A 13,698-nucleotide genomic window follows, 5' to 3' on the forward strand; every position below is an offset into this window, starting at 1 on the left:
TGGATATGTCTTTGTTCTTGTTTTTTTTTTGTGATCTTGTTATATATTTCCATGAAAATGGTTTCGGTGGGAAGTTATGGCGACGGGAAGTTGATTAAGATTTTTTTTTATAAGTACAGTATATTGATGTTATAGTGAATTTTCTTCTTTTAGCATGTGTGATACCCTTTTATGGTTTTTTTGGTCTTCTTTCCAGAGTTGAACGCGAGGTTGGGTCTCGTTTTCTTTTTTTTCCTTTGCTTTTTTGTGTAGTGTGGATACTTATGACTGCTTCATTGCGCATGCAACATGTTCATTTAACTGGTAGAAACGAAGGATATAAACGGTAATAAGAGATTACTGACTTTTTTAACGGGTATATGCTCGTTTATCTGTTTTTGAAGTTGGTTTTCATTTTATTATCGCTTACTCATTTGTATTTTTTTTTTCTATCTGTTGGTAGGAGAATTTAGGAGAATCGGTTTTCGATGTTTTATGATAAGGAACATGTGGTGTTGTGTATGTTTGTGTCTTCTTAATAATGAGAACGATGGAGGGATGCGTTTGTTTGCATGTAAATAATACCAAGGGCTTTTGTGTTTCTGAAGGGAAGAAGAAAAGAACTGTGCGCGAACGGATTACGAAGAGTTTATCTAAAGTTTGAGAATGAATCAACTGTTTGATTGTGCATCTTTCTTTATTTCCTTATTTTCCGCAAACTATGTACACGGTTTGTTCCTTCTTGAATTTCTCTTGGTGCAGCTCTTTGCCGTCACGAAAGAAAGAAATGAAAGTGAGAGATGCGAGGAAAATTACAAAAAAAAAAGAATATATTAAGGAAAGAATTAAGAAAGTATATTTGAAATTTTCACCGCTTCAAAAAGGGTGTATTTCTCCTCTTGATGTCTTTTTTTTTCGCTTTATGACTGTCTTTGTGAGTCTTACTATGTGTAAGTACTAATGGATGTACGCTTCCTGGAATTCACTCTGTATGCATTCCATGTTTATTGTTTTGCTGAGTTCCTATTCTAACCATTATGAAATCATTGGGTTTGGCTTGTGTTTATGTAGATTTGTATGTCTATATGTGTTTATGTTTATCTGTATTCTTCTTTTCTTTTTTTTTTCTTTCTTTTTTGCTACTGTCCCTAACGAAAGGTGTATTTAGGTTTACTTTTAACGGAAGGTTTGTTGTTTTGTGGCAAAGGATTTCTTTTTTATTTCTTTTCATTTCCCCCACTCCTTTTGACCCATTTTCTTGTTATCCAAGGCGAACCTTTCCCTTGTGGTCTCTTCTATTGCTTACGCTAATTCTCATTTATTTATTTATTGGAAGGGGACTGTATGCTAAATGAATGGACAACGGCGGGGCCGTTCACGTAGTCCTGAGGGTCCTGAGGGTCCATTGCTGCGGCGCCGCCTCTCCCGTGGGAGTGTGCCGTTTGAGGAGTGCACCGATGATAGCGGACGCCGTGGTGGTCTCACACAAGAGGAGTGGACACAGCTATACGAGCGTGTACTTCCAAACACCATCAGTAAGAGTGAATTTCAACGTGTGATGTTGGAGGGAAAGGTACATGATTATTTTCTTGCGAAAGATCTGCATAAATTAGTGATGGAGTTGCGAGCTATTCTGGAGAGTCATGGTGAGTTAAGAATGGCTGATAAATTGGCGGTGAAGGGGCGGAAACAAGAGTTAGCAGAGGCAGTAGCTACTTCACTAAGGTTATTAGAAATGAAGCGAAGATATCCTCTTTCAGAAGAAATCCTGGCAACAGGTGCGATTGAGAGAGTTCATTCCCCACGAGTTATGCTTTCTGCAAACGCAGAAAAATTAACTGCAGGACTACCAACAGTACAAACATCAAAATCCTATACCCCGACAAATAGTTTTGGAATTCTAGGTGTAGCACAGAAACAAGGACATCGTTTTGGAACACAATTAAGTATTAATAGCTCAATACGTGTTTCATTAGATGAAAATTTTACAGGACCATCCTCACTTTTGACATCTGTAACAAAGGATGAAGTTGCATTAATGAATGAATCAAGCTCTCCGTTTACTCGTGTACTAAATGTAGTGACTCGGTTTCAACTTAGATTTGGTAGCATTCCTATAGTTTTTGAAATTCCTGTGCAATACATGGATGCTGTGGTATCCAGGCGACTCCGAGTACAACTAGCACCTTTTCGTAATCCAGCAATACCAACACGTTGGCCTACAGCAAAAGATATTGCTGTTTATGTGAATGATCAATGTGTCATGACACCTTGGAAACGTTCTTGGCCAGAACGTCGTGTAGAAGTCGCGAAAACTTTTCTTCCTTTAGATATTACACAATTTCTTAATCGAAATGGTCCTTCTCAGAGGATACAGATAAATGTATTTTCAAGAGAATTTTTTAGCTTGGTGGCACTAATGATTGTTCAACCATTATCTGTAGATGATATTATAAGTAATCTTGTAAAACCACTTAGTTCTCTACAGGATGCACGTGATGCTGGGATTTATGAATTGTACCGAACTGCAGTTGAAGATGAGGATGGTCTTATGGGTGAGGTGGAAATAGATGATCCAGTTATTACTAGTAAATGTCCTATTTTACAAAAACGAATGAATATCCCTATTCGTGGAATTTCCTGCAAACATCTTCAATGTTTTGACTGTCAATCATTCTTGCTTAGCTGCCATAAAGGTTCTTACTGGAACTGCCCTTTGTGTGATGCAGAACTTCGTCCACGGGATGTAGTGGTGGATACCGTGTTATGGCGTTACTTGCAAGAAACAGGAGATAGTTGCCCTCTTCACTTACGATTAATGAGTACACGCACAACAGAAAGTACCAAAAATGACAGAGGTGATGTTATTGAAACAAAAGAGGGATGTGGAGCAATGACGTTCTCATTCCGTTGGGTACCTAATCGTCATGCAGGTGGTGCTGGCGATGTTCTTGTCGAGGATGATAGTGACGACACTAAGGAGGAGGAGGAGGAGAAAAATAACTTTCAAACCTCTTGTTTTCAAGAAGTATTGGAGACACACCATATAGATGAAAAGGAGACTGAAATGGCTGTTGGTAACGTGGTACATGGTGATCAATTGGGGACTGCTGAGTGTCCAATTGAGCTGTGAAAAATGATAGAAAAAAAAATAATAATAAGGAGTTCGATAATGCGATTTTATTGCAAAATCACCTTAAGAATAACTGAAGGGATGTATTTCTCTTGGTTTGTTTTTTTCTCACTTTGTCGTTTGCTTTCTTTTTCTCCCCCCGTTTTTTTTATTGGGTTGCTTTTCTTTTTATTTGAAAAGTCGTTATTATTATTTTTTTTTTTTCACTGTTAAAGTGATTCTCAGATTTTCTTTTTCCCTTTTTTTTCTTCGTCTTTTTATCTTCCCTAATTTCTTTGTTCCAAGCTCACTCGTAATTTCCACAGTATCAACAGAACTAGCACAACAACGGTTTTTTTTTTCTTCTTACTTTGTTTTTTTTTATTTTTATTTTAGCGTCATAGAGGCGTTGGTTTTCGGTTTTTGATTCGCTTTTGAATCTGGTTATTTTACTTTTAAATTTCCCGAGTAGGATAAGGCAGCTTTGAGTGGTCACTATTAGTGGACATCCAGGCTCATTACTGTCTATTTCTTTTGGACCATACACGCAGGTGAGGGTCTGTTCTCATTTTTTCCCCCCTGTTTATTGTTTTCTTTCTTTCGTCTTCCCCCGCACCACTTTGTGAGACATCCGTAAGACCCAGGGAGGAGGGAACCAGGGGCATATTAACTTTTCAAGAGAAAGTGAAAGAGCGGCGGTTGAAGCAGGGATGAGCAACAAGATCCGCTACACAAAATCGCAGCTGCTGTCGCTGGCGCCCAAGCCGCAGGACTACACCCTCGCGGCCGGGATGCTGCAAAAGTTCGAAATCATCGAGACGGAGCCGCTCGCGGAGGTGGCGCCGGTCGACCCCCCGCGCGGAGAACCCGCCGGCCGGAAGGTGACGGGAGGGGTGGCGGCGGCGGCCGATGGCAGCGGCGGGAAGAGCGGCAGCAGCGGGGCGGGCGGACGGCGGGGCGGCGCCGGAGGAGGAGGAGGAGGAGGAGGAGGAAATGACCGCTTCGCCCCACCTACCCGTGGATGGCGCGGCAATAAGGATCAGGAGGCCTTCGAGGAAGGGTATAAGTATGAGCTGGAGCGCAATGCGATAAAGAAGCAGGCGTTACAGGAAACTATGGCGAAAGAGCAGGAGAAAAGTGAGGCTTTAGCTAGGGAAGAGGCTAAGGAGGAAGCTAAAGAGCAGTTGGCACAAGCTGCTGCAAAGGTGGAAAATAAAGCAAAGGATGATGAAGAAATAGAACGTTTGATGACAAGTATTGCTATGTGCGATGATGGTACAACAAAGGTTACAAAGTCTCGATTCTTTTCTGGAACAGACTCAGGCAGCAAGGCTTCTGCGGTATTCCCTACGAGCTCTCCATCAACGTTTGATGATCTTTCTTTATTACCAACGACGGCATCAGGAGTGACGCCTTCTCCATCTTCAAAGGAACAATGGTCATTTGCTTCAATGCTGCCCACAACTGGTAATGTTGTGTGGAACAATATGGACGTTCAACGTGCTTCTGGAATTACAGGGACATCCACAGTAACATCAAAAACGGTGGGAGGGGCAACAGCGACGACAACGACAACTGGTACAGTCAACATAAATGCACCAAATGTGGTTGTGGCTTCGTCACAAGCTCCTATGCATTCCGGTATGATAGCTTCTTCGAATGTTCAAATAAAGACAACAACTCCTTTGACAACGATGTCTACACCTTCCACCGCACCTGCTTCTCAGCCCTCTAAACCATCATCGGGAAGTCAACCTCGGACATGGGATGCAAAAGAGGTAGAGGAGTTCCTTCGTAGAGAACAAAATAAAAATAAACAGCCTGCTCAGGAAACAACAAAAGGCAAACCCATCGATGCTACAACACTTGAATCGCAACTTATTCTACAGGTGGCACAGAACTTGACACGGTCACAACCCCAAGCACAGTCACAGTCTTCGGTACCGCAAACACAGGTACAACAGCAGCAGCAACAGCAGCAGCAGCAGCAACAACAACAACAACAACAACAACAACAAATCCCACCACATGGGCTAGTTTCAGGAGCTTCAGCAATCGGTGGTCCTGCATCACTCACTGGAACTCCACCAATGATTCCAGTGTCTGGGCAACGTACAACTCCACAGGTTTCCTCAGCTCCACCTCCACAGCATATGCCACAACAACAGCCAATACCTATTCCATGGGGAGTGACTATGCAAAAAGTACCTCCTCAGCAATTACAACAGAAGATTATGCAACCACAACCACAGCATCGCCATCCTGGTATGCCTCACCCAATGCCAATCTTCATGAGCAGTGCTCAAGGGACACCCTATTATGCCCAACAAACTATGCCTGGCCACTACGTTGCTGGTTTCATGCCTGGTCAAGGGCAACAACCGATGATGTTGTATCGTTCTGCAGATGGGACAACTCAGTACGCCATGGGGGCTACCGGATTCCCTCCTAACGCACAAATACTTTTTTCGCAGCAGCAGCAGCAGCCGCAACAACAACAACAACGACGTTAGGATCTTGGTCTGATCTTTTCAGAATATAAAAAAAAACGAAATAGAATGAGTCGAAAAACAAAGAAAAAACACTTCAATGAGAAGAAGAAATTCGCTAATTTCAGGACCGCATAAGCTCTTTTATTATTATTTTTGTACCACCTGCTTTGTGGAAATTAGTTTCACTTGCAAGTTGACGTAACCTCCATTCCGACTCATAAAAAAAAATCTAGACACGCAATCAAACCTTTGGAAGGAAATAAAAGAAGAGGATTTATTAGAAACAAAGGGAGTTAAAATATGAAAAAGAGTGAGTTTGGTGAACTCTAAGCAATCCGATTTTTTGGTACTGAAGGGTGATGTTGCATCTTATTTTCTTCCTTTTCTTTGTTTACCTCCTTTGCAACTGGCGATGAGGGACGGGAATGTCGCTTTTTTTTTTGTTGTTGTTTTACCTCGCGAGTTTTCTAAAGTTGGTTGAAGAGAGAAGGTATGGACAAGGTCTAAAGTGGGTGTTTTTTGATCTTTTTTTTTCTTGTGGTATGTCCTTTTTTGGTGTATCTACACATGTATCTATTGGTGGTGGCGATGGCTTTATGGGATTGATAGTAGGAGAAGCAAGGGAAACACTTTTCAAGAGGAAAAGCGGTGACAGTGGTGGTGGTAATGATATCATTATGGGTATACTGGAACTTTTGCTGTTACTGATTTTGAGATACTAGGAGTGATGATTCGTTCTCTTTTCTACAACCATGTGCGCAATCCATGTACCACTTCCCTCTCGCAATATCTCCTTGCGCTCCTGGGGTTCTTCTTTATATATATTCAGACTACCCGTTTCTTTTTTTTTTCGTTTTCTTTTTTTTTTGTCGCCCTCTCATGCATATTGATCCTATGAAGTCACTCATTTCGGGCTTCGGGCAAGTGGGAGTAAGGGGATAATTGTGTTCACATAGACATACTTGAGCCACGTATATATATATACAAACAAGTCAACAGAGGAAGAGAGAAGAGGGCGTCACCTTAAACAGGTTTGAGGTCGAAAGAAGAGGAGAGAAAAGAAAAAATGAACAATCTCAAAAAAAAAAAAAAAGAAAAAAAGACAAACAAAGAAAAGTGAAACAGAAAGAACAACAAGAAAAAAAAGAAGAGATAAAGGATATTCAAAATAGTAACAGCCCATTGTTAAGTTTTTTTTCTCGACATGTGCGGGTAACCGTGATTCTGTTTGCCCGATTATTCACTAATCATCGCTCTAACTGAGTAAAGTTTTTCCTATATATTAATAGAGAGTAGGTGGGAGAGAGAAGAGTGTTTGTGTGGAGGATTGCTACACCCCTGCACCCCTTCTCCATCTCCTCTTCTTGATTCCTCCTTATATATTGCACTCCATTTATTTATTTGTTTATTTATTTTTTATTTCCTTTTTTATTACATTCTTCATCTTAGGGAGGGGTGTTCGTTGTAGGGAAAGAAAAAAAAACAGAAGCAGTAAAATATGGATCTCCTGCATGCTGCTGTTGCGGGTATGATGGCTCGTTTATTTTGTCACCCTTTTGACACAATGAAAACCGTAGTGTTTACAGGATTCTGTGGCGAGTCTCGTCTGACCAATAATATTAATCAAAAGAATTCAGCGACCCCCACCTTTTCAAACGCTGTGCGATCTATTTGGCGTCGTGAAGGTATGGCTGGTTTTTACCGTGGAGTTGGTGTGGCCACGTTGGGTTCTGCACCCGGTGTAGCTCTCTACTTGACAACATATAAAGTGTCCAATCGTTTTATTCAGAAACGGCGCGAAGCTAACCACCCTGTTATTTTAAATATCCTACCTCTGTGGTCTTTTCACCTTTTATGTGGACTCCTTGCAGAGGCGGTGAGTTGTGTGTTTTGGGTTCCTATTGATGTGGCGAAGGAGCGTCTACAGTCACAGCCTCCATCGCAGCCGGGAAGATACCGTGGAAGCTATGATGCTCTGCGAACTATAGCAAAGTATGAGGGTCTACGTGGATTGTACAAGGGCTATTGGTCAACGCTAGCTTCTTTTGGACCATATTCTGCAGTATACTTTGTATTTTATGAATTTCTCAAGGATATTTTTTCTGAATATTTTTCTCTTGGAACTTTTGTGTCTGCGCTTTGTGCAGGAGGTCTAGGCAATATAGCTGCATCTATAATTACAAATCCACTGGAATTCATAAAAACACGCCTGCAAGTGCAGCAGACAGTGTTATCAGTGGATGGAATTCCTACCGCCGTAAATGGTTTTAACTACCGCTATAAGGGTATCATTGATGGACTTTGTGCTGTTGCACGAAAGGAAGGCCCTCGTGCACTTTGGCGTGGAGTGGGAAATAGGATTGCGTACGCAGCTCCAAACGCAGCTCTTACAATGGCTTTCTATAACTACCTTGAATCAAGTTAGGAGTTAAAAAGATACTTCGTTTCGTGTGTTTGTTATTTCCCCCCTTCTGGTAAGGTAAAGGTCGGTACATTTTTTTAGGCCTTTTCGTTTTCTCAGCTTTGTTTATGATTGCTGGTTTTGATGTTGATATATTGGTGAAATGTTTTTTTTTGTTTGCTTGTTTGTTCTTTTTTTCCCCCTTTAAACTACAGGAAACATCTAAAATTGAAGGAGTCTTTTTTTTTTCATGTTATTCCTCCAGTTAAATATTGTTTTTTTCTGCTACTAAACTTGATTTCATAGGCTTCTTTAAACCTCTTAACGGGAAATTTTTTTCTTTTTCCCCCTCTTCATTGTGTTCCTTTACTTTTTTTTCTTCTTTTTACCAAGTTATCTTGACCCTCGTTATAAGGCATTGGCTCCACCCTTAAAGGCGAGAGCAACCATAAGAAACTACGACACAAAAACACTGCACCCCTCTCATGTCTGAGGCATACACTTTTGTAAAGCCGGACAGCTCAAAATGGAAACTGTCAGACCTCGAGATGGGTGACACGTTAGGAACAGGTTCCTTCGGTCGTGTTCGCATCGCGAAACTGAAAGGAACAAGTGATTACTATGCAGTAAAATGTCTTAAGAAACGCGAAATCCTAAAAATGAGGCAAGTACAGCATATAAATCAAGAAAAACAGATTCTTATGGAGCTGTCACATCCCTTCATTGTTAACATGCTCTGTTCATTTCAGGATGAGCGACGCGTTTACCTTGTACTTGAGTTTGTGATAGGCGGGGAGATGTTTACACGCCTTCGTTCTGCCGGGCGTTTCCCAAATGATGTGGCCAAATTCTACCACGCGGAGCTTGTGCTTGCCTTTGAATACCTGCACTCCAAAGACATCATATACCGTGACCTGAAGCCGGAGAACCTGCTGTTGGATGGAAAGGGGCATGTGAAGGTGACGGACTTTGGATTTGCAAAGAAAGTGCCCGAGCGCACCTTCACGCTCTGCGGCACCCCCGAGTATCTCGCGCCGGAGGTGATCCAGAGCAAGGGACACGGCAAGGCGGTGGACTGGTGGACCATGGGCATTCTGCTGTACGAATTCATCGCCGGGTATCCGCCGTTCTACGACGACACGCCGTTCCGAACGTACGAGAAGATTCTCTCGGGGCGCTTTAAATTTCCAAACTGGTTTGATGCCCGTGCACGTGATCTTGTGAAGGGATTGCTGCAAACAGATCACACAAAGCGCCTGGGTACGCTAAAAGGCGGTGTAGCAGATGTGAAGAATCATTCCTTCTTTCGTGGAGCAAACTGGGAAAAGCTTTTTGCACGTTATTATCCCGCTCCTATCTCTGTTAAGGCGAAGAATCCCGGTGATACAAGTAACTTTGAGCGATATCCTGAGAGTCAAGAAGATCGAGCAGCTCCACTAACTGCAGCACAGCAGGCTGAATTCCGTGGATTCTAGTGTTCCTGGATATGTCTTTGTTCTATGTATGGTATGAATTATTATTATTATTTTTTTTTCTGGGATTCAAAATGAAGCACAATGTATATACTTTGGTCATTTTTATATGATATAGTGCTGGCGTTTTTATGCCTGTGTTTCTTTTGATTTCCCTCATTATTATTAGTACTATGTGTTTTTATTGTGCAGCTGCAGTACATGAAGAAAAATCTCTAACTCTGTTTCGTACATAAGAAAAAATATTCTAGCAAGAACAAGTTAAATTGACTTTTTTCTTGTTATTGATTATTTCTTTATTTTTTTTTTTCAGTGTGAAGTATTGAAAAAATAGAGAAATTATTATTTCTTTTTAGCGGAGTTGATGACTTTCACACCAATTTTCTGTGAAGTTACATATGATTAGATGTGTTTTTATTTCCTTACTTATTTCTGTCTGTTCTACTTACTTTTTACTCCTGCCTGGAATTCCGTTGCATATATTGTCTGAGGAAAGATATTTTTTTATCTTAGTTTCATCTGATCATGGCATTTCCGCTTTTTTTGTTTTTCCCTGCGTGTGTTGTTTTTTTTTTGTGTGTGTGTGTCTGTGTTCTTGTGAGAGGTAGGGCTCTTTGTGATCCCTCACTGGGAAAGAAGATGTTGAGAGAAGAAACAAAAAAAAGAGTCACTATTAAAATTGCAAGGAAAAAAATTGGCAAACAGCAGAAAAAAAAAGAGAAAATACATATATCATTGGATGTCTATATATACATCTAATGGCTAGCTAGGATGTTCCTCATTCTTACTAAGTATCTACTTTTCTCAATCGCCTTGTCTTTTTTTTTCTTCTGTAGGGAAGCCTGGTCTGGAATATGGAAATTGGTGGCCATGTTTTATTTTGATGTGTTTTTTTTTTCCCTCTTCGAGACGTAATGATACTTTCTTTGTATATGCGTCCGAAGACTGTTCTCATTTGCAAATTCTCTGTTTGTTTTTGGTCATTTTCTGTGCTTTTTTTTTGGTTGTTGTTGTTGTTTTCCTTTTATCACTATTATTATGCTCTAAATTTCTTCCTGGAAAGGGAGAAAAGGAACAAATTACTTTTTTTCCTCTTTCTTTTTTTTTTCTTCCCTATATTACTAGTTGCATTACTACTGTCAACGTTGTGTTTTATACTGAGAATTGTTGTTTACCTAAACAGGAACATCTAGAAAAATAAACAAGAAAGAAACTCGAAGATTAGGCGACAAGTAATAAAAAAGCAAAACAAAAAGAAAAAAGAAAAGGAATAAAAACACACCCCATTTACAATACAAGTTACGAACTTGAGCATGTCCGCTAAGCGTCAGTTACTGAAGATTATTATTCTTGGCGACAGCGGGGTTGGTAAGACCTCCCTTATGCACCAATATGTGAATAAGAAGTTTGACAGCCGCTATAAAGCCACCATTGGTGCGGACTTTCTCACAAAAGAGTTGGAAATTAACGGGCAGCTCGTCACCCTTCAAATTTGGGACACCGCCGGTCAGGAACGGTTTCAATCACTTGGATCTGCTTTCTACCGTGGGGCCGATGCGTGTATTCTCGTCTTTGACGTTACCCAGCAGGAGTCCTTTGCACACATTTCATCATGGCTGGAGGAGTTTAACATTCAGGCAGGCAGACGGGACAGTGTGCTGATTGGGAATAAAACCGATCTCGGCGATCGCAGACAGGTGGCAAGTAAAACCGCACAGGCGTGGTGTGTGGCACAGAATAATAATAATAATAATAATAATAATAATAATAATAATAATAATAACGATGACAGGGTGAATACCAATAACAGCAACGGCAGTCCCAATAGTGCGGCGGGTGAAGGCATGCAGTACTTTGAGACCTCGGCGAAGGACAATGTCGGTGTGGAGGAGGCGTTTCTCGCCGTGGCCGCCGCCGCTCTCGCGAAGAAGGCAACCGCAGAGGAGGATGTAGTGCTGCCGCAGTCCGTCAATCTTGCCCAACCGGCACCACAGAAGAAAGACAGTTGCCCATGCTAGTTTGTGAATAAAACAAAAACGAAAAGAAAAGAAAGAGAAAGAAAGAAGAGAAAGAAAGAAGAAGAGAGAGAGAGAGAGAGAGAGAGAGAGAGAGAGAGAGAGAGAGAGAGAGAACAATGAGAAGTAAAAGAAGGTAATAGTGAAAACACAAAAAAAAATCACTAAAAAGAGAAAGTAGGTGGTAAACCGTACAAGAGAATTATTTTTTCATTCCCTAGGCAAATGAAAATAAATGAAAGAGAAAAGAGAAAATAACGAAAATAAAGGTAAGAGTGATCAGCCACATGTACATAAAGGAAGATAAGAAATAATTATGTGCCAAGTGGGGAAAAAAAGTAGCATAGTCAGTTTTTACTTTTTTTTCTTTATTTTTCTTTTTCTTCACCATTACTTACGCTGAGAGTCTAGTGAAAGTTATTAGTATCATGCGCAGTGCTTTTTTTGTTTTTTTTTTCATTTGAAAAAAAGGGTATCACGTACGCAGGCGAAAGTATATGAACGAAAGGAAAGAATGCTTACCGTCTCTCTCTATATATATATTATATTATTGTTGTCATTATTTTCATGATCGCGTGTGTTGCTTCAAAGTTTGAGCTAAATTCCAACTCTCTTGCCTGGGATTTACTACATTTTATTTTTTATGATGTGATATTTGCACTTTCTGCTTTATTATATCCTTTCTGGTGTTCTTGTAACTTTCTGTTTTCTGTTCTTCACCTATCCCTTGTTTCGGTTCATACTGATGTAGCACAGGGCTATAAATTGTTAGAGCATTCAAGGGAATACAGAATTTTAAATTAAGAAAGAAAGTGACAAAAAAAAATAAGAAATAATAACAAAGGATTCTGTTAAAAAAAAGGGGAAGTATTTTTTTTGTTTTGTTTAGTGGAAGTCTCTGTAGTGTTCTTTTTCTTTCCATCTCTCTCTTTGCCTCGGCGTGAAAGAGGAAGAAGTTAAGAAAGAAAAAATAGGGAGAAAGATAGAGAATTTCCCATTAATTCTCTCTTCTCTTGTACATTATTAGTGTCCCTCTAGTTACCCGAGGAAAATATGAGTTTCTCAGATGTATTGTTCACTTTTTGCTGTATTGCATTTATTACAGTATGTTGCTTCTCTGTATTTTTGGTACTTCTTAGTTTTTGCTTTCGTGAAAAGCAGAACCATCTTTTGTATTGTCCTGATACACCAACGGATAGTAGATTCTTCTGCGATAGCCCTGCCGATAAAGGAATACCTAATTCTGAAAAAGTGCATATACGCACATCCGATGGTGTTATATTGCGGGGGTTTCTCATGTGGTCCTTAAATGAGCCACTGCAACAACAACAACAACAACAAGAACAAGAACAGTCACAAGATCAATTGGGAAGATTACTGGGAACTGAAAACTCAAGGAGTTACAGTTTGACTTCTGGTGTTGGAATTGGATGTAATACTTCGGGCTCTTCCCCTTCAGAAGGTTCTTGTACAGTAAATGCGCTCTATGTTATTATTTATTTTCATGGAAACGCTGGCAATGTTGGACATCGCATTCCTATTGCAGCACTACTTACTTCAAGACTTCCATGTGCGGTGCTTATGATGGATTATCGTGGTTATGGTCATAGTGACTCTGTTCAACCGACAGAAGAAGGTTTAAAATTAGACGCCCAAGCGTGTCTAGAATATGTTTGGCATAATCCACGGTTTCCACGAAAACGAATTTTCCTCTTTGGAACAAGTTTAGGTGGAGCTGTGGCTATTCATTTGGCATCACAACCTATTAATGAAAGACGTATAGCTGGAGTAATTGTTGAGAATACTTTTACTTCTATTGGCGATATGAGTTCGGCTTTAGCTCATCTCATTTGTGAACATTTTATTCCAAGATTCCCTTCCCTATTTTTTTGTTTATTTCACTATTATTTGAAACCCTTGTGTCTTCGCATTGGATGGAGGAGTATTGATTTGGTAAAAGATGTAAAGGCCCCTATGCTTTTTCTTTCCGGTTTAAGGGATGAAATTGTGCCAGCACAACAAATGCGACAACTTTATGCTAAGGCATCAAAATCGACTGCTTTGCGTAGGTTTGTTGAATTTGCTAATGGTATGCATAATACTATGCCTTTACTTAATGGTTATACTGACATTATAGATGGATTTATACGTGATGTTTTTGAATCTGAACCAGAATTCGTATGATAACGCACGTTTTCCAATGAGTTACTTTTTTGATATTTCTTTT

The 13,698-nt window shown here is 40.3% G+C and overlaps 6 protein-coding genes across 7 annotated transcripts; all 6 read left to right on the plus strand.

Annotated features, from left to right (window-relative positions):
- Window positions 1-1,330: 1,330 nt before the first annotated feature.
- Window positions 1,331-3,112, plus strand: LSM04_002055 (zinc finger protein; the record flags this gene model as incomplete). Its single annotated transcript, XM_067335453.1, has 1 exon — window positions 1,331-3,112. The coding sequence occupies one exon, from the start codon at window positions 1,331-1,333 to the stop codon at window positions 3,110-3,112; it is 1,782 nt and encodes a 593-aa protein (XP_067195031.1).
- Window positions 3,113-3,801: 689 nt separating this feature from the next.
- Window positions 3,802-5,604, plus strand: LSM04_000185 (uncharacterized protein; the record flags this gene model as incomplete). 2 transcript variants are annotated; one of them, XM_067335454.1, is made up of 1 exon in its annotated part: window positions 3,802-5,604. In XM_067335454.1, one exon carries the CDS (start codon window positions 3,802-3,804, stop codon window positions 5,602-5,604), a length of 1,803 nt encoding a protein of 600 aa, XP_067194919.1. The 2 variants fall into 2 exon arrangements, with proteins under 2 accessions (XP_067194919.1, XP_067194920.1); XM_067335455.1 differs by having other exon boundaries at window positions 5,182-5,604.
- A 1,477-nt stretch (window positions 5,605-7,081) lies between these two features.
- Window positions 7,082-8,008, plus strand: LSM04_007141 (Mitochondrial substrate/solute carrier; the record flags this gene model as incomplete). The annotated part of the gene is made up of 1 exon (XM_067335456.1): window positions 7,082-8,008. One exon carries the CDS (start codon window positions 7,082-7,084, stop codon window positions 8,006-8,008), a length of 927 nt encoding a protein of 308 aa, XP_067195337.1.
- Window positions 8,009-8,469: 461 nt separating this feature from the next.
- Window positions 8,470-9,459, plus strand: LSM04_000388 (Protein kinase domain; the record flags this gene model as incomplete). The annotated part of the gene is made up of 1 exon (XM_067335457.1): window positions 8,470-9,459. The coding sequence occupies one exon, from the start codon at window positions 8,470-8,472 to the stop codon at window positions 9,457-9,459; it is 990 nt and encodes a 329-aa protein (XP_067194934.1).
- A 1,310-nt stretch (window positions 9,460-10,769) lies between these two features.
- LSM04_006862 (Small GTPase) lies at window positions 10,770-11,474 on the plus strand (the record flags this gene model as incomplete). The annotated part of the gene is made up of 1 exon (XM_067335458.1): window positions 10,770-11,474. The coding sequence occupies one exon, from the start codon at window positions 10,770-10,772 to the stop codon at window positions 11,472-11,474; it is 705 nt and encodes a 234-aa protein (XP_067195317.1).
- Window positions 11,475-12,524: 1,050 nt separating this feature from the next.
- Window positions 12,525-13,655, plus strand: LSM04_005666 (Alpha/beta hydrolase fold-1; the record flags this gene model as incomplete). Its single annotated transcript, XM_067335459.1, has 1 exon — window positions 12,525-13,655. One exon carries the CDS (start codon window positions 12,525-12,527, stop codon window positions 13,653-13,655), a length of 1,131 nt encoding a protein of 376 aa, XP_067195233.1.
- Between the last annotated feature and the right edge of the window lie 43 nt (window positions 13,656-13,698).

Source organism: Trypanosoma melophagium (genome assembly GCF_022059095.1).
Source record: "Trypanosoma melophagium isolate St. Kilda chromosome Unknown ctg1segment0, whole genome shotgun sequence".
Classification (NCBI taxonomy): Eukaryota; Euglenozoa; class Kinetoplastea; order Trypanosomatida; family Trypanosomatidae; genus Trypanosoma; species Trypanosoma melophagium.